Source organism: Motacilla alba, chromosome 17 (genome assembly GCF_015832195.1).
Source record: "Motacilla alba alba isolate MOTALB_02 chromosome 17, Motacilla_alba_V1.0_pri, whole genome shotgun sequence".
NCBI lineage: Eukaryota > Metazoa > Chordata > Aves > Passeriformes > Motacillidae > Motacilla > Motacilla alba.
The window spans coordinates 5329439-5347681 of NC_052032.1; the positions used below are offsets into that span (position 1 = coordinate 5329439).

Here is an 18243-nt window from a genome sequence, read left to right on the forward strand (position 1 = left end):
GGGGGAGGGCTCTCAGCTCGGCCAGCAGAGGCGTGGGGAGGAATGGGGCAGGAGTGCAGAAGGGGGTCCCTGGTGCCCCTTCAGCCGTGCTCAGCTGTGACCCCCTTGCCCGTGACTCCCTGATCCAGGCCCCCTTGTCCCAAGGGATCTCCCGACCCCAAGCCCGCCTGCCGGCCGGGGGTGTCCGGGCAGCCCTGGCCGAGGGTACAGGCAGGGAGGGCAGCAGTGCTCGGGGGCTCCCACCTGCCCACCAGAGTGGGCATCCATGGGGCAGCCGCCAGCCTGAGACATGTGGCCCTGCCAGGGTGCTGGCTGGGAGCAGGGGGTGCTGAATGTCGGGGGCAGCCCCTTCCCCACCGCCTGGGGCAGCTCCCCATCCCCGTCACTGAAGCAGCTCGGGAATAATTTGGGTGGGTGGGCCCCACCAGAAGCCCTGTGTCACACCCTGCACTCACTAGTGCCAGCCCTGGGAGGCGCTGGGGGCGCCTCGCCCGGGTGCTGGGAGCGCCCTCCCCCCGCCCGGGGCGCTCCCAGCGCGCCCCTCCGGAGGCGCAGCCCCGCACGGCGCTGTGGGGAAACTGAGGCACGGCGCCTCCGGGGGAGGGGGGTCCATCCTCTCCGCCCCCCCGGCCCCGCCGGCCCGGCCCCAGCGCCGCCAGCGGCATTTCCTCCGCCGCGGACCCTCCTCCGAAGGGAGTCGGTTTCCTGCCGCTGCCGCCGCCCGCACTCGGCGCTGGCTCCCGGGCAGCGGCCGCCGGCGGACATGGGCCCCCGCTCCGTCCCGCTCCTGCCGCTGCTCCTGGCGCTGCTCGGCCGCCCGGGTGAGTGGAGACGGGGGGCACCAGGGACCCGGACCCCGGGGATGGGACCCGCGGGACGGGACAGCGGGACGGGACCCCCGGGACGGGACGGCGGCCGCGGCCGGACCGCCGGTGACTCCGGATCGGCGGCCAAAGGGGTCCCGGCTGTGCCCGCACAGGCAGAGATTGTCACCCCCGGGAACCCCCCGGGAGAGGATGTTTTGGGGAGCAGCGTCCATGTGGGAAGGGACAAACCCACCCCGATTCCCGGAACACGGCGGAGCCCTGCCACTCCCTGGGACCCCCGAAATCCCGGCTGCGTCACTGGGCGTGGGAGGTGTTGAAGACGCCGTGGCTGAGTCCTGACCTAGACGGTGGCACAGGGAGGGCCTGGGGTGGCTTTGGTCCCCGTCACCTCGGAGTATGGAGGGGTTGACCAGGAGATGGGGAAAAGAAACGGGAGAAAACCCTTAAAGCCTCACATGGGATGTGGAACTGGAGCTGGAAAGAAATGGGGAAAAAACCTTAAAACCTCATATGGAATGTGGGGATGGAGCTGGGGGTGAGAAATGGGAAAAACCCTTAAAGTCTCAAATGGGAGTTGAGGGCTTAGATGCCTCCGGAGCAGTCGGAGCCACCCCGAGATCCCTGCAAAGCCACGGGGGGGATTTCAGTGCTTGCTGATGGAGCTGGGGGACAGGGAGCTGGGGGACTTGGGGACATCGCCCGCTGGCAAGGGGGAAGGGAACTGGGGAGGCAGCAGCCGCCAGAGAGGCTGCGGCCAGCGGCACTGAGTGTCCCGGCTGGGTTGGTCCCTCCTGGTCACCTCGGGGGCCAGCGCTCATGGGTGGTGCTGGGGTGGCCCCGCTGCCAGGCTTGATGCCCACTCTTATATCACAACCCTGTCTGGTGGCTGTGCCGCACAGTCCCTGTCCAGTGGGGCTGTGCCGTGGGGGCCATGTCCCCTGGAGCTGTGCCAGACAGTTTCCATCCTTGTAGATGTACAGTAGGTCCTGTGTCCTGTGTAACTGTGAGACTGGGTGCCCATCCTATAGCTGTGCCACAGTCCCTGCCCTAGGGCAGTGCCGTGGTGTCCCTGTCCTGTGTGAATGTGCAGTGAGGTCTGTGTCCTCTGTCGCTTTCTTGTACAATCTCCATCCTATACCCGTGCCATATGCTCCACGTGCTCTGTTGATGTGCCACAGAGGCCTCGTCCTCCCTGTCTGTGATGTATAGTCCCTATACCACACAGCTGTGCCGTGTGGTCCTCGTCTACACAGCTGTGCAATGTCACCTGTGTCCTGTGTGGCAGTGCCACGTGTCCATGACCTTTATATTCTTCCCCAGCAGTCTCCACCCTATATGGCTGTGCCATCCATGCCCTAACAGGGCTGTGCTGTATGGGCTGAGTCCTACATAGCTGTGCCATATGGTCCCCACCCTGAATGTGTGTTTCTATGGCCCCTGTCCTATTTATCTGTGCTGTATGATCCCCATCCAACGCAGCTGTGGCACACAGTCCCTGTGCTCTGTAATGGAGCCGTACGGTCCCTATCGTACGTGTCTGTGTGGTCCCTGTCCTGTGTCACTCTGCCATGCAAACAGACCATCTCCTCTGGCCATACCACCCCTCAGGTATGCAGCTGTGCTCTATGGACCCATCCTGCATGACTGTGCCATATCGTCACTGCCCCATGTAGCTGTGCCATGTGGTCCCCATGCTGAGCGTCTGTGCTACGTGGTCCATGAATGTCCTGCCTAGCTGGGACACATGGTCCCCATCCTGCCTACCTGTGCTACTCACCACATTCCGTCCAGGTGCTGCTTCTTCCTCACAGGAACCTCTGGGGCTGGGAGCCCACAGCGGGCGCAGTGCCATGGAACTGAGAGCCCCATAGCAGTGGGCACAGTGCTATGGCACTGGGGTGTCCATGGTGGTGCAGTGCTGTGGCACTGGGGTGTCCATGGTGGTGCAGTGGTGTGGCACTGGGATATCCATGGTGGTGCAGTGGTTGAGGCACTGGGATGTCCATGGTGGTGCAGTGGTGTGGCACTGGGGTGTCCATGGTGGTGCAGTGGTGTGGCACTGGGATGTCCATGGTGGTGCAGTGCTGTGGCACTGGGATGTCCATGGTGGTGCAGTGCTGTGGCACTGGGGTGTCCATGGTGGTGCAGTGATGTGGCACTGGGGTGTCCATGGTGGTGCAGTGGTGTGGCACTGAGGTGTCCATGGTGGTGCAGTGGTGTGGCACTGGGGTGCTCTTGGTGGTGCAGTGTCAGGGTGTCTCACAGGCACAGCCAGATTCCAGAGGTGGGGGGCTTTCTGTCCCCCTCGACAGGGGTCAGCAGTGCTCCCCGTGGGGTGAGCATGGTGCTGGGTCACCCCTCCCGTCTCTGAGGAGAGGCTTCGTGGCACCTAGAGAGTGGCAGGAATGATCTGGTTTGTGTCAGGCCCAAAGCCTGGACCCACCCACCCCACCATCCGCCCCCCAGTGCCTCCTCAGCCACAGCCAGCAGTGGCTCAGAGGATGACAATTCCCTCTCAGTGCAGGATCCATCCCCATTCCTGTCCGGGATCAGCTCATTGCACAAGTGCCAAGGCAACACCGCCAGATGCAAGGATGCCAAAGTGGTTTTGGGCATCCTGCACTGCCAGAGCCACCCTTGCCCTGCACCCCACATCCCAGCTTTGCTCTCTGCTCCCAAAACCCCAGGAATGTGCCCCCCAGCCCCTGACCCACAGGGGAGCCACATTGGGACCATCCCTGCCCCCTGATCTCAGCAGCACCAAAGCAAGGGAGAACGCGGGTTGGAAAAACATGAAGTGGATTTTCTTTCTTTCTTCCTTTTGAATTTTTTTTTTTCCCTTTCCTGGAGTACAAAAATAACAGTGCCCTTATCTGATCGCCCCGGCGGCCCAGCTGAGCCCCCTTATCTGATCCTGACATAATGCTGGAGCCCGCTGCCTTCCCCAGGGACAGACAGTGCCCGACTGGCACCGCTGCCCCGCATCCCCTCCTCCGGCATCCCTGCCCCGCCGGGGCGAGCCCAGCCGCGACCCCGGCCCTGCCTGAGCTCCCAGCGGGATGCTGCCCGAGGAGCGGCGAGCTGCCCGGCCTGTGCCCGGTGCCGTCGGGGCAGGAGTGGAAGGGAAGAGGGACACAGCCTGCGGCGCCCAGATAAGCGGCTGTTTATCTTCCTCCCGATGCTGCCGGCCGCGCGGCCGCCACGCCGGGGGGAGGAAGCACCGGACAATGAGTGGGCCCACGGCAGCGGCACCGGGGGTCTGTGCCGTGACCCCGCCGCCACAGCCGGGCCACCCCAGCGGTGAGACGCAGGTCAGGGACACCACGATGGGCACAGCTTGGACGGAATGGCCCTTTGCCGGGTGCCGCATCCCAAAAACTCAGCGACCCGGAGCATCACAGCCTCTTAGCCCCAGTCCCGGTGCGGGTGGCCGGGTGGACTGGAGTTTGGTCCGGCACCTCCCGGTGCATTGGCTGGAGCCACCAGGGATGGGAAAAGTTGGAGCGGGAAGGGATAGAACTCAGCGGCCACCTCCAAAGGAAACACAGCGTCCCAGGCACTGTCTCCCCACAGAAAGCCCCTGGAAACCCAGCTGCGTGCTGGCAGACCACGGGGGTCTGTCCTTCCCGGCCCCCTGGAAGGGAGCACCCACGGATGCAGACGGTTCCTCGGGGCCAAGTTAAGGACAGCCCGGCCACAGCGGGGCTGCCTGAGGCAGAGGAAACTGTCGAGGCACGTGGGGATTTACAGGATCAGGCCTTCAAATGGCTGTTTGCGCTCAGGATTTCCCTTGGCAGCCGCCGGCCGGCCCCGCTCGCCGCACGCCGCCGGGGGCTTTGCGATGGGGCAAAGCTCACGCCTCAGCGCCCGCCGAGGATGAGCTTCACAGCCATTTCCATACCTGCGCTTCCCACTTTCCTGCGGCCGGGGAATGCGGGGGGGCTTCCGCCCCCGCCCCGGCCCTCGGGGCGGCTGGGTGCGAGTTCTGGCACGCCGCAGTGCCGAGCGGGGACGGTGGATTTTTCCAGCCCGGATCCAAGGGTCATTAACGGGCTTGCGGAGGGGGCTGGCGGGGCAGACGGGCCCCGGGCGAACACGTAGCGATGGTCCCGGCGGGGCCGCGCTGTCGCCGGGCCGGGGGCTGAGGCCGCAGGGGCAGTGCCGGCGCTGGCGGAGACACTCAGCCCCCTCCTGCATCGCGTCCCCCCGTGCTGTGTCACCCCACATCCGTGCGGCGGGGACTGACAGTCTCTTGTTTTCCGCCCAGACCCCGGGAGAGCCGAGGGCTGTGACTTGCAGCCGGTGACAGCGGAGCCACCCATCACCCTCTCCTATGCCACCAGCGCGGTGCCCCGGGGCTGTGTCAGCAGCAGCTCCATGGACACTCGCCATGAAGTCCATGTCCTCAGCGTCAAGTGGTCCGAGGTGAGCAAAAGGGGTCGCAGTGCATCCCCGCAGAACTTAGAGTGTCCTTCACAGTGTCACCACAGCTCTGTCATCCTGCCACCGCCCTCAGCAGGCAGCGTGTCCCAGCTGTGAAAACCTTCCTCTAAGTAAGGAGCAGTGAAAGGACCTGGATTAACCTCCTCCATGGCAGCTTGTCCAAGCTTCTCCAAGCACAGCCTTGGGCATCTCTGCCCCTGATGGGAATGTAAAGACTTTAGAGGCAAATTCTTTAGTAGCCCATGCTGCCAAGGCAGATACTCCCGTGCTGGACACCTCAGGACACTCCATTTCCCTGCGAAGGTGGCCTGGCTCTGGCTCAGGAGCTGGGCAGAGCCACGGGTACCCAGTGGTGACCACACTGGGGAGGGAGGGAGGCATGGAAAGTGGAAGGGAGGAAGGGATGGAAGGTAGAATGGAGGAAAGGATGGAGGAAGAGATGGAAGGAGGGATGAAGGGAGGGATGGAGGAAAGAGTGGAGAGATGAAGGAGGCACATCATTTTAAGGTGTCCAAGCAAGCAGAAACCTGTCTTCCAAAGTTGGCAGGGCTGTTCTGAGGGGTGATAACCACACTGTGGGTGCTTTGGGGCAAGGGCGGTGTCAGGGCTGGCAGTGGCACTGGCTGGCACTGTTGGGTGGCTTTGCACCAGCTCACGGGTTCGCATGGCAGCTCTGCAGGACAGCCCGGCTTCCCTCACGCTGGCTGGGGCCCAGCACCCAATTTTGGCCCAGCCCTGGGCCACCCGGCGCCACACTCCCCCCTCCCTGCCACCTCCCAGCTCTCCCAGTTCTGCTTTTGGAGCGGAGGGGGAGCCAGACCACGAGGCGCTGGGGAAGGTCGGTTTTGCAAGGACCCCCCTGGCCTAAACTGGTGTAACCTGGCCTTGGCATCCCGGATAAGTGCCAGGCCCGGGGGTGCCCCGGGGTTGTCACCAGCGGCAACAGGGGACACGCACTGATGTCACGGCTGCGGCACCGAGCCCCGCGGCGCGCGGGGGAAGCTGGGCAGGGACACGGCTCCACTTATAGAAGAATTACTGGAAGCTGCTTTCTATAAGCAGATCCCCACGATGAAAAAAAAAAAAGGAGAAGAAAAAGAAAAAAATAACCCGAAAGGCGGCGGCGGGGAGCGCCGAGGCTCCCGCCACTCGCGCAGCCAAACAATGGAGCGCCACAAAACACGCGGCAGGAAAAACAGCCGCCAGCTCCTCCCCGACGCTCGGGGCCACCCGGGGTCCCTGGCCACCCACGCTTGCCACGGGACCGTGGCCAGGCCGGGATGCCCACGGCCTCATCCCGCCAGCCCTGTGCACGGCGCTGGCAGCAGCCTCCACCCGCCCCGGCCCCGGCTGGCGTTCCCTGCCCTCTCCCTCTCCCTCTGCTCAGAGCTTTGCGAGCAGCAGTTGCCAAACTTAGCGCCTGGAGTTTTGACTTCCCCATCCGGATTTCCGGCTAGAGGCAAGCAGGCCGTGCTAGCCACGAGGAATGGTGTGTGCCACCTCTGTGCCCAGGCATCCCTGCACAGCAGGATGGACGCACCTGAGCCTGCAGCGGCTGCACAGTGCTGGGATGGGGCTGGGAAACCGGCCAGGGGGATGCCCCAGAGCCCAGGGTGGGGATTCTCCAGTCTTCAGTGGGACATACCCCAGTACCTACAGTGAGGATGCTCCAGTCCTCAGTGTGGGGATACCCCACCCACAGTGGGGGGACACTCATACCCAGTGCAGAGATTACTCAGTCTCTAGTTCAAGGATGCCCTGGTCCCTAAGAAGGGGGTGCCTAGACCTCACTATGGGGGGTGTCCTGGACACCAGTGTGGGGATAACATCATCTTCCAGGTGGGCATCCTGCTGGTCCCTTAGCCAGGGCGTGTTTGCCCTGCCAGTGTAGGTACACACCTACGTGGCATCCCTGCCCCTAAACCCGGCCATGGCTGCCTCTTGCATGGCTCATCTCGGGGCCAGCCTCAGGCTCTCCCTGCTCCCTCCGGCTCCAGGGAGCAGCCAGGAAGGTGACAGCAGCTGGGGCTTGGTGGCCACAGTGGTGACGCTCTCCTCTTCCACCCCAGGTCTCTCCTGTCCCTCTGATGGTGACAGTCACCCCACAAGCTGATTCCTGCAGCCGGCCAGCAGTGCTGATCCTCCTCTGCACCCACTGCTCTGCCACCGTCATCTCCCCGTGCTCAAACCTGATCCTCAGCACCGTGAGTGCCGCAGCCCCACAATGGAGCAATGCCGGGGGGCAGCAGGGCTCGGGCCATCCGTGGGGGTGTTTAAGGGGGTCACTGCTGGAGACTGGTCCCTGCGATCACCAGACATGATGCTTGTGGTGCCCCGGGGAGGAGGGGACGCTCCTGCCCGTTGCTGGCGGCTCTGAGCACTGGGCTGGCCGGGCAGGGAATGACGCACAGGGCTGGAAAAAGCTCCCATTTCCTCCAGCCGGCGGGAGGAAGGTCAGGGATGGGGTTTGGCTCCAGCGAGCTGAGCCGGGGTCGGGCGCTTTGTTAGCAAAATAAACCTCCTGCTTTGTTTGTGGCTAATAATAAAGTGGGCTGAGCCCTCCGTGTGCCTCTGGCCACTCTCGCTGCTCCCAGCTCATGGCCCCAAAACCCCCCACCTATCCGGGGTGACCCCCAGCCCAGGCTCCAGGGACACTCCCCTGGCTTAGGTTCACATTTGTATCCTGCACACTGACGGGAAAGGTTTTCCTTGCTTTCCCCATGCCAGCCTGTGTAAGGGAGGGATGCACCTTGCTCCTCACCCCGGCTCAGGCTGTCACTTGGCCCACAGGACGCCCGCCTCAGCCCAGAGAGCACCATCAGAGCACCAAACCCCAAGCCACCCATCGTCTCCAGTGAGGGGCAGCTGCTGGCCTGGGCTCAGGCTACCTATGGGGGCATCACATCCTACAGCGAGCTGCAGGACCCCCGCAGGATCCAGCTCCACCTGGGAGAAGGTGCGTGGGGCTGGGGGCTAGCACTGGGGGGCTGGAGTGGGCAGAAATGGTCTTTCTGTTCCAGAAGGGTGACAACCTCCTGGGGCAAAGTACCTTCCCTGGGGAGATGCCATGGGGACTGATGCCCCTGGCCCTGAGCACTTCCCCATGCACTGAGCCCAGTTTGACTTTGATCACCCGGCCACCTCCACAGATGCCCACAGCCCTCCAGAGTGCATTCCCCAGGAGAACTTCAGTGCCATTCCACACCTTGAGGCTGAGGTCTTCTTCCACGGGGTGAAGAGCTGCTCACGCAGTGATGCCCAGAGCACCAGGGCTGCTCACATCGTCCATTTTCTGTCGGAGCCCAGGTACCACAGTGCCAGCAGTGGGACCCCAGGGGTGGGACAGGCAGTGGGATATGCTTGGAGATGCTTGGGAAGGTGTTGGGCTTCCCAAAGGCAGAGCCCCACATCCTGAGTTGGATGTGGGACCGGTTGGTATAGAATGCTGAGAATGGGGGTCTTGTGGTTTTGCAGCTCCTCCATCACAGCGGTGAACCTCTCTCTGAGCTGTCCTCAGAATTCTGCTCGCAACCAGATCCTCATCCTGCAGAGCAAGGCCAACTTCACCTGGTTCGTCTCCCCAGAGTGCAACATCCAGTTCCTGGTATGCTGAGAGGAACATGTTTTCCCCACCACCCCCACCAAGGGGTCTGCCAGGTGCCCAGGAGGTGCTGGTGTCATGGGGAAGGTGGCAGGAGGGCACCTGGAGACATTAGACATGGGCGAGTGGCAGCCCCCTTGCTGCAAGCCCTCATTACTGGGACGAACCCTGCCTTGTGCACCCCCAGCTGTCCCTGTCTCCACTTAGCCCCTCTGTGTTCCCCCCTTTCCTCCTCACTGCAGGTCTCTGGGAGTTACAAGATATCCATTTTCCCAGTGCTGTTCCAGGGGCACTCCCTGCCCGACACAGAGCAGGGCCTCGTTGCTACAGCCTTTGAGAAGAACTACAGCGTCATTGCCTCCTACTCCGCCATCCCTGCCAGCACCCACATCAGCCTGCAGATTCATGAGCACGGTGAGGCCCCCAGGGCCCCAGGGCACGGTGGGATGGGGAGTTCCACAGCTCCCACTCAGCCTCCCCATCTCCCTGTCCTGCAGATACGGTCAAGACGCCTGTGACGACCGCCCCCGTTGTCATCACACAGCCCCCAGACTTGCCCCGCCAAGTGCTGCTCACACTCAAGCCCTGGAAGTGCACAGATGAAACCATGGAGATTGTCATCATCAGATCCTACCTAGAGGTGAGGAGGATGGAGAGGGCTGCTAATGTCCACCACAATCACTCAGAAGTTTCATCTTCCCCTGGGTGTTCGGGGTGGGTGGCACAGGGCTGTCCCCAGTCAGTGGCTGACTACAATGTGCTTTCCTCCCAGCCCATCAAGGACGTGGTGAACATCACCCTGAAGGACATCAGCTGCCAGGCAGAGAAAAATGCCACCCACTTCATGTTGAAAAGCCCCCTCAACCATTGTGGCACCTCACTGGAGGACAGGGGCTATGCCAACAATGAGGTGAGAGGGGGGTTAGCTGGGGGTGTTGCCTTCAGCCCCACTGATGGCCCAAGGGAGGTTCAGTGATTGCCAGTGGGGCTCCTCCACCAGGACCTCCTTGCTTTTGCATGGCTGGAAACATCATCCTGCAGCCCAGAGCTGTGATGGAGGAGGAGTGTGTGGGTGGGACCATCCCATCCCATCCCATCCCATCCCATCCCATCCCATCCCATCCCATCCCATCCCATCCCATCCCATCCCATCCCATCCCATCCCATCCCATCCCACCCCATCCCATCCCATCCCATCCCATCCCATCCCAGCAATAGACTCCCGCAGTGGGGACCACCTGGCTGACCCACCCTCCTGCCTTCCCGCAGCTCATCCTCAGCCTGGCCAAGGATGCAGTGCTCCGCAGCGTGCGGGTAAGAGCCGGGTTTCCCAGCAGGTCCAGGGGTGGGAGAAGGTGCAAATGGCACTGTCAGCCGGGTGCTGGGTTCCCCCTTAGTGCTGCCCCCCTCTTGCAGGTGGGCTTCCAGTGTGAGATCCCGCGGGAGCTCTTCCTGCGCCTTTTCCCCACCTCTGACTTCAAGGCACCACAGACGGAGCTGGAGATCAACAAGGAGGCCTTTGTGCAGGTACTGCCACCGTCCCGGAGCCCAGGCTGGGGCAGCCCGGCCGGCCCCGGGCCAGTGACGCTGATGGTGTGCCCCGTCGCCTCCCCGTGCAGGCGTCCATGCGGTGGATGGATCACCCAGCCGACCTGCAGCTGAAGGAGTGCTGGCTGGTGGCCTCGGAGCGGGAGCCCGTGCTGCTGGTGCAGGGCGGGGAGGCGCGGGGAGCGGGGGTGGCTGTGCTGGAGGGGCCCCCCAGCAGCCACGGGAGGAAGGTCTGGCGCTTCCGCTTCACCTACACCATTCCTGAGGGCGGACACATCCCCTTCTCTGCCATCCTCAAGTGCAAGGCCGGCTTGCAGGTGAGTGCAGCCCCCTCCCCACGCTGTGGTGCGCTGGTCCCCATGGGCAGGAGCCCCCTGATGGGTTTGTCCCACACCGTTGGGTGATGGAGCCCATCCAGGAGCAGCATCCCCTGGTCTGCAGAGCCGGGGGGCCCCCACCTCTGCCATCCTGCAGGGGAGCACCTCTCCCCCCTCTCACCCCAACCTCCACCTCCGCAGAACGACACCATCTTTGAGAAGGTCCTGGAGGTGAGAGTGAAGGATGCCTGGCGGCCGCTCAACTGTGAGTTCAGGGCAAGGGAGGTGGTCAGGATGGGAATGGCAGAGGGAGAGGGACTCTCCCAGTGTGGCAGTGCTGACAGCCTCGTCCTCCCACAGACCGTGGGCTGGGGCTGGCCGCCGTCCTGGGCATCACCTTCGGCGCCTTCCTCATCGGGGCACTCCTCACTGCCGTGCTCTGGTACATCTACTCGCACACCCGTGAGTATCCACCACCCCTGGGGACTCCCGTGGTGGGATGGGGGAGCCGCATGCGTGTCCCTTTCTGGGTTGCCCGTTTTTCCCTCCTGGCCCAAGTCCCCAGGTGAGCCAGGGACCAGGCTGCTCCGCTGCCCTCATCTGTACAGAGCTGGCAATGCCACAGGGGAACAGCCCTGCTTCGGGTGTCTTCAGCTCCTCAGGGTCCCTCCTGCTTGCCTGGGGCCCCTCTGCCATCTGCCCTCCCTCCTGCTCCTGGTGTCTCATGCTCATCTCCATCCCAGGGGCTCAGGGGTCGGCTGGGGAGCGATCCGTGAGGGCTGGAGGGTCCCCGGGGCTGAGCCAAGGCCACCACTGTTCGCCCTGAGTCTGGTTTCCCCTTGGTGTTCCCCCGTGGCGGGCGGTGTGAGCCAGGTCCCATCTCCAAACTGCAGCCGGTTTCCAGCACGGCGCCAGCCTCGGAGAGCAGCAGCACCAACCACAGCATCGGCAGCACCCAGAGCACCCCCTGCTCCACCAGCAGCATGGCCTGACACCCCCGGGCCCCCCCGAGCCCGCGCAGCCCACGGCCAACGGACTTGGGGACCCAGCCCAGTGCCATTAAGCTGATTTTTTGCCCCAAATCTCAGGCCGAGCCCAGAGGGGGCCTCCATTACTCATTCAGTGAATGCTTTGGCCCCCTGAGGGCAGCCCACACCGGGGGGGGGCACCCTGCAACCCCCCTGGGCTCCCCCGCTGCAGTGGGGAGGCAGAAAGAGCAGCTATTGCCAAAACCTCCCACAAGGCTCCCCATCAAATGGGGGGGGAAGAAGAAGTGGGTGCCCTCTGGACATGCCCCAGCACTTGGGGTGACCCCCGTGCCCCTCCTGCCTCCCCCCAAGAAGGCAGCAGGCAGCAGTGGGAGCAGCAAGAGGTTTATTTGTGGAGGATGGTGCAAGGCTGCTGCCCTCCCACGGGACGATGGGCAGAACCCACCGCTCCCTGCAGCTCCCCGTCCAAGTTACAAACTCTTATCAATAATAATAAAAACCTTCCCTATGTTAAATTAATCGTGCCCTGATGCTGAGCCTTGCCACGGCTTGAGGCTCCCACCTACCAGGCACTGGACTCATCACAGCCTGGGGCAGCCCCCAAACCCTGGGGGTCCCCCCAGCCGGTCTGACTAGGGAGGGGATGGAGGCCAGGAGCATCCCCCCACGGACAGCATCCCGGGAAGGGCACAGGCAGAAGGCACTGGGGTGAAAACAGCCAAGCCAGGATGGGGTGGGGGGGCCCCACATGCCCCTCCAGATGCCTCTGAGCATCACTGGGGGCAGAACCGGCGCTTCATGTAAACAGAGGGGCAAAGCCCCGTGCCCCCGTCACTGGGACAGCGCGGGGACGAGCAGCCGGAGCGCTCCCCCCACCAAGTGCAGGCTGCCGGTGACCAGGACCCGGACAGCGGCCGCCTCCCGCAGCAGCACGGCCCCGCTGCTGGCCGCGGGGTGGGGGTGAGCCCCCGAGGCCGCGGGGGCTGCCAGCTGGGGGTCCCGGCCCTGCGCCACCCACCGCAGCGCCTGCGCCAGGCACGGGAACACCAGGGCTGGGGAATTGAGGGGGCGTGGGGCCGGGGGCACCAGGAGCAGGGAGCCTCGGCCGGGGGTCGGCTGCAGCAGCCCCCCCACCCGCAGCGGGGATGGGAGCCAGGGGTCCTGCCCCGCTTTCTCCTCCAGGAGCCTCGTCCATGTCCGCTGGTTCTCCAGGCAGCGGGTCAGGGCATTCTCCAGCGTCACGTTGAAGTTTTGCTGGTCTGGGAGGGATGGAGACAGCAGTCAGGGATGGCAAGGGGAGCTGGGGAGGGATCAGAGAGGGAAGATGGGGGAGACCCTGTCTCCCCAGCACTCACCTGCATTGTTGGCCACCGACACCTCTGTGAAGTTGGGGCAGAAGACAGCATAGTCAAAGTGACAGGGCTGCGGAGACAGGAGGAATCAGCGCTGTGGGAACCCTCAGGACCCACCCATGGCATTTCCACTGGGGCAGTACCACACCAGTGGAGTTACAGGGGATGGGGCAGGGGATGATCCAAGTCCCTTCCCCACACCCAGGACTGTGAGACCCCTGTAGGGAGCAGATGAGGTGGGATACACGCCGGGACAGCAGGACGGGCAGACAGACAGACAGACAGGGTGCCAGCTCCACCTCGTGGCTCCCTGCACCCACAGCAAAGCAGGTCCCAGAACCGGCAGAGAGCCCAGGCACCGGGGGACAGTGACCCCTCCGTGCCCCCCAAACCTCACCACCAGCAGCTTGAGCAGCGCCGCCGTGTCCCGGTCGCCTGTGGCATTGAAGAGCAGCACACGCACCTCAGAACCACTGCAGGGAGAAAGGGCAAGTGGCCCGTGCCCCCAGGGGACCTGCAGCACCGCCACCACACCCCGCAATGTGCGCCCCCCTTTGCATCCTCTCCTTACTCATGGGGCTTGTCCTGGTTGAGGGCGGCCTGGCGGAACCAGCGGACACAGGCCTGGATGCTGCTGGTGGTGTGAGCTCCGTCCAGGTACCACGTCACAGGGCCATGGGACAGCACCTGAGTCCGGCCCAGCCACTCTGTGTCCCGCAGGCCTGGGGCAACACAGGGCATGGCTGGGACCCCCATACCCCCATCCCCAGCACCGGAACCCCGTGGGAATCCAGTGTGGGGCAGACTGTGCCCTCCAGCACACGTGGCACTGGCTGGGGTCCAGCATGGCCCCACAACGCCCTGTGACACGGCGAGGGGGGGTCCTGGCATGGCCATACCGCACCTTGGATCATGGCATCGGTCAGTCGGAAGGCGGGCGCCAGTGGCACTGGCCTCCCCAGCAGCTCGGTGCTTGGCGGCACCTCCTTCAGCTCCCCAAGACCTAGGCAGGACAGGCATCCCACTGAGCCCTCAGGGGCCCTGGTGGGGTCTGGCCCCTGCCCCGTCCCCCTGCCTTACCCTGGCAGCCGCGGCGCTGCAGCCACGTCCGTGCCAGCTGTAAGGCCAGGGCGGCGTTGGAGCGCTGGTGGGCACCTGCCAGCCCCAGCTCCAGCGCCCGGCAGCCCTCCTCAAAGTCATCCAGCTCCGGGCAGAGGTAGAGGGGACACTGTGGGGAGAGCAGGCTGAGCCCCCCGCCGTGGGATGGGGCACCCCAATCCACACCCCCACCAGCAGCTCACCTTCCGCTCCTGGGCTCGCTCCCGCAGCACCTCCAGCGGCCGCTCCGGCTGCGCCACGGTGAACGCCGGCACGCCGGGCTGGAAGGATGGGGTGCTTAGTGACACGGGCGTGCTCAGGGACATGGGGGAATGCACCCCAAAAACACAACAGGAGAGAGAAGACCAGGTCTCCCTACCTTAAAAATGCCCCCCTTCTGCCAGGCGATCTTCTCCATGGTGTCCCCCAGGATGCTGGTGTGGTCGATGCCCAGGGAGGAGACCCCACACACCACCGGCGCCCTGGGAATGCAGCATGGCAGTGTCCCTGCTGTTCCCCCCTACACTGTGGGGACATCAGGCCCTGGCAGCCCTGGGGACAGGCTCAGCCCTGCCAGCTCCTACCTGATGATGTTGGTGCAGTCATAGGTGCCGCCAATGCCAACTTCCACCACTGCCAGGTCCACCTGGGGACACGGGGACACTGGACCCATCAGAGCCACCAGCAGGAAATGCCCCCATGGATTCAGGGATGTGGGTGGAGACAGGTCCCTGCCACCAGCCCTTCCAAACCCGCACCTGAGCACATCCCTGTTTGTGGGGGCATCATCTACCTGGCACGGCATCCTGTTTACAGCCATGACAGGCTGATCCACGCAAATTCTGACCCAAATCCACCCTCCCTGAAGTCCCCACCAACTTGACATTCCTGTCACAAGCTGGAGGCCACCACCACTGACCTTCTCCTGCAGGAAGACGTGGAAGGCCATGATGGTGAGGAAGCGGAAATACGCCGGCATGCTGGCATCTGCTGGGTCCTGCCAGGCAGAGCAGGGTGAGGGTGAGCGCGTGACCCTGGGAGCGGGGGACCCAAGGGAGAGAGCACCCCCACAAACCCTGCTGGCCCCACCTTGGTCTCCTCCAGGCGGTTGTAGACCAGCCAGAAGTACTTGTTGAAGAGGTCCTTGCTGATGGGCTGCCCATTGATGCGGATCCGCTCGCGCACCTGCACGAGGTGAGGGGAGCTGAGGGTACAGAGCAGGGGGAAGAGTTAGGCACAGCTCCACTGGCCCTTCAAAACCCTCCTGACGCCCTGCCCACCTGTAAAAGCCCGTCTTCAGCCCGTAGCTGCGGAGGATGCATTCAGTGAAAGCGCACGCTGAGCCCTGAGGAGACAGCTGTGTTAAACCCCCCGTTCAGAGCAGGGCAGAGCCACAGACACCAGCAGAGCCCCGAGCCCCCCAGTCCCCCACAGCACCGCCCACCCGCCTCACCTTGCCCTTCGTCCCCGTGACGTGGATGATGTTCAGTCGATCCAGGTCCTCGACCTGTAAGAGTTCATCCACCCTGTGAGACCCCCTCGGCAGCCAGCACCAAGCATGGTGGCAGTGCTAACAGGACAGGGGGAACAGGGACGGGGATCAGCCCTTCACCTTCAGTCCGCTCCTCTCCAAAAAGCCCTGCATGGCTTCCAGCTGGGCCTGGGGGTCACCGCGCTCCCGCTTCACCTGCTCCAGGTAGCTGGCATTGGTCTGCAGGGTGTTGAGCATCCGGATTGCATCCTGGAAAGACGCCCAGGGCAGTCGGGATAGTGCCCAGCACAGCAGCCTTGCGGCAGCGCCACAGCCCCGGGGCCACTCTGCCCAGAGCCCGCCGCACCCTGACCCACCCCGTCGGGCTCAGTCCCCTCGGCGGTGCCATTGGTCACCCACGCCGGCAGCATCTCGGCCATGGTGCCGCGGGGACGTGCCGCCAGCGCCGGATCCCGTCACGGGGCCAGGCTACTTATGGGCAGGGGTTACCGGCCCCTCCCCAGGTGCCCCTTGTCCCCGCGGTGGGGCACGGGACAGGCCAGCGCCGGCACCCAGCGCTGCCCAGCGGGGCAAGGTCGCCGCCGGCGGGAGCGGGCCGCGCTCCAGCGCTGGCGTTCAATGAGCGGCGCTACTGCAGCAGCAACGCCGCACCTGCACGGCACACCTGAGAGGTGACCACTGCCAGCGAGCCCCCCAGGGCCACGCCGAGGGGCCGTGAGCCTGGCGCTGCACGGCCGGCTGCTGCAGGGGGACCTGGCGGTTGGGACACCAACCCCTGTCCCCAGTGTGGGGACACTCCCCCAGGCAACCGACAGACAGCAGCACCGCCACCGAGAGCGCCCGGCTCTGCAGAGCGGGACCGCTGCCGCCTGCGCCAGGGGCGCTCCACGCCGGACGCCGCCGTCATCCCCACGGCACCTGGCGCGGCCGCGTGCGGCCGGGACACGCCGTGATTACCGCTGCAGGCCGGGCTCACCCGCTGCTGCGGCGGGGCACGGCGCTTTGCGGGGTGACCCGAGCACAAAGCGGGGAGACGGGGAGACGGGGCGCCGGGCAGCCGGTCGGGCCCCGGGGCGGCGGGGGGCGGCGCGGGGGGTGCGGAGGGGAGCGGCGCTGCCGCCCCGCGCGGCCCCGCGGCCCCATCGCAGGCGCGGCCCCGAGCCCGGCCCGGCGCGCGGCCCCGCGCGGTACCTGGTAGTCCGTGGCGGGGGCGCGCGCGGGGCGCGTGCTGAAGCGGCGCCGCCCGGCCCGCAGCGCCCCGCGCAGCGCGCGCAGCCCCCGCGCCACCATCCCCGCCGCGTGCGCGCCGCCCCGCGCTGGCCGCGCGCGCCGCCGAGGGGAAGGGGGCGGGGCCGTCCCGGCACCACCCCCCCACCGACGCCGCCGACGCCATCTTTGAAGCTGGCAGCGCGCGCCACGTCGCGTGAGGAAAAGGGGGGGGCGCCATCTTTGAGAGGGGCAGCGAGGCGGCCGCCCCCGCGCCCCTCCGGACACTGCGGCGGGGACACGGCAGGGACACGGCAGGGACGCGGGAGGGACACGGGAGGGACACGGGACCCCATCCCGGCCGCCCCGCTCGGGACATGCGTCCCGCACGACCCGACTCGAGGTCGCTCAGTCTGGCATGTCAGCACAGGGACGTGGCCCTACAGCCCCCACAGCCCAAGCTGGGCCTCAGGGCTCCCGGAGCTCCGCAGCCCCCGCCCGGCAGCGCCGCCCCGGCCCGGGGCCGGCGGAGCCGCAGCAGCCGGCCCTGCTCGTGGCAGCGGTGCTGTGTGTGAATGGACGGCAGCTGATGGCGCTGAGCCCCCCCAGCTCCCCAGGAACAGCACGGGGGTCTCGGGCTGCCCGGACCCGAACTGCCCCCGGGAGGGCCCGGTGCTGTCGTGCAGGCTGCCACTGCTGTCTGGGTTTAGGCAGCACAGCGACAGGAGGGTCACACCAGCCGTTTGGGACAGGACCGTGTTCATCCACAGTGGCACGAGTCAACTGGCTTATTGCTCATAACTGACTGTTTTTCCAAAGAAACAAAGCCCCCCCAAAAACCGCTGTTTCAGAGCCCCAAACCAAGACAGAGTTACCTTGTACATGTCTTTCATCAAGCCTGAGAATGGCCCCACTCACCACCACTTCCTCATGAGACTTTACGCTAGCAATGGCTTTTGTCAGTAATTGTTAACTGACAAGTTGCCGCGTGCCAAATGCTATCACCAGCTGTACACCTTGGATCCTGGGATCCTGGCATTCCCAGGGCTCAGGGAGAAGACGGCTGGCTACAGCTGATAGCCACGGGACACTGCAGCTGTGGAGGAGCACTTGCTCTCTGTGAATTGATCCTGACGAGTTCTGACACAAAGTGTGCACAGGTGATCCCAGTGGGTCAGGCTAGTCACTGTACCCAAAGGAGGCAGTGGTCTTGTTCTAGTCTCTCATGCAGAGAGCTCCAGGAGAGAGCAGGGGACACATGAGTGTCCCCCTGCTCCCAGCACAACGTGACCAGCCCTGCCACGCTATCCTGAAATCCCTGCAGACAGCAGGAGGGCAGGTCTCACCTGAGGCACAGGGCAGTGCTTGGC

The 18243-nt window shown here is 64.8% G+C and overlaps 2 protein-coding genes across 6 annotated transcripts; one reads left to right on the forward strand and one right to left on the reverse strand.

Annotated features, from left to right (window-relative positions):
- The first annotated feature begins 541 nt into the window (after nt 1-541).
- Nucleotides 542-12244, forward strand: ENG (endoglin). Of its 3 annotated transcripts, none has more exons than XM_038156414.1 (15): nt 542-821; nt 5095-5252; nt 7340-7474; nt 8061-8226; nt 8420-8576; nt 8745-8874; nt 9114-9285; nt 9369-9511; nt 9644-9781; nt 10141-10185; nt 10288-10398; nt 10491-10736; nt 10938-11001; nt 11097-11198; nt 11480-11620. In XM_038156414.1, the coding sequence occupies exons 1-15, from the start codon at nt 764-766 to the stop codon at nt 11560-11562; spliced, it is 1908 nt and encodes a 635-aa protein (XP_038012342.1). In that variant the 5' UTR covers nt 542-763; the 3' UTR covers nt 11563-11620. The 3 variants fall into 3 exon arrangements, with proteins under 3 accessions (XP_038012342.1, XP_038012340.1, XP_038012341.1); XM_038156412.1 differs by lacking the exon at nt 11480-11620 and adding an exon at nt 11630-12244 and having other exon boundaries at nt 544-821; XM_038156413.1 differs by having other exon boundaries at nt 550-821; nt 11610-12244.
- FPGS (folylpolyglutamate synthase) lies at nt 12094-17889 on the reverse strand. Of its 3 annotated transcripts, none has more exons than XM_038156418.1 (15): nt 17749-17889; nt 15788-15916; nt 15629-15682; nt 15456-15520; nt 15265-15379; nt 15095-15172; nt 14760-14821; nt 14555-14657; nt 14379-14456; nt 14158-14305; nt 13982-14080; nt 13649-13799; nt 13475-13550; nt 13081-13147; nt 12094-12984 (listed from the first exon to the last, which is right to left on the reverse strand). In XM_038156418.1, exons 1-15 carry the CDS (start codon nt 17764-17766, stop codon nt 12557-12559), a joined length of 1671 nt encoding a protein of 556 aa, XP_038012346.1. In that variant the 5' UTR covers nt 17767-17889; the 3' UTR covers nt 12094-12556. The 3 variants fall into 3 exon arrangements, with proteins under 3 accessions (XP_038012346.1, XP_038012344.1, XP_038012345.1); XM_038156416.1 differs by lacking the exon at nt 17749-17889 and adding an exon at nt 16859-16936; XM_038156417.1 differs by lacking the exon at nt 17749-17889 and adding an exon at nt 16024-16652.
- Nucleotides 17890-18243: the final 354 nt, after the last annotated feature.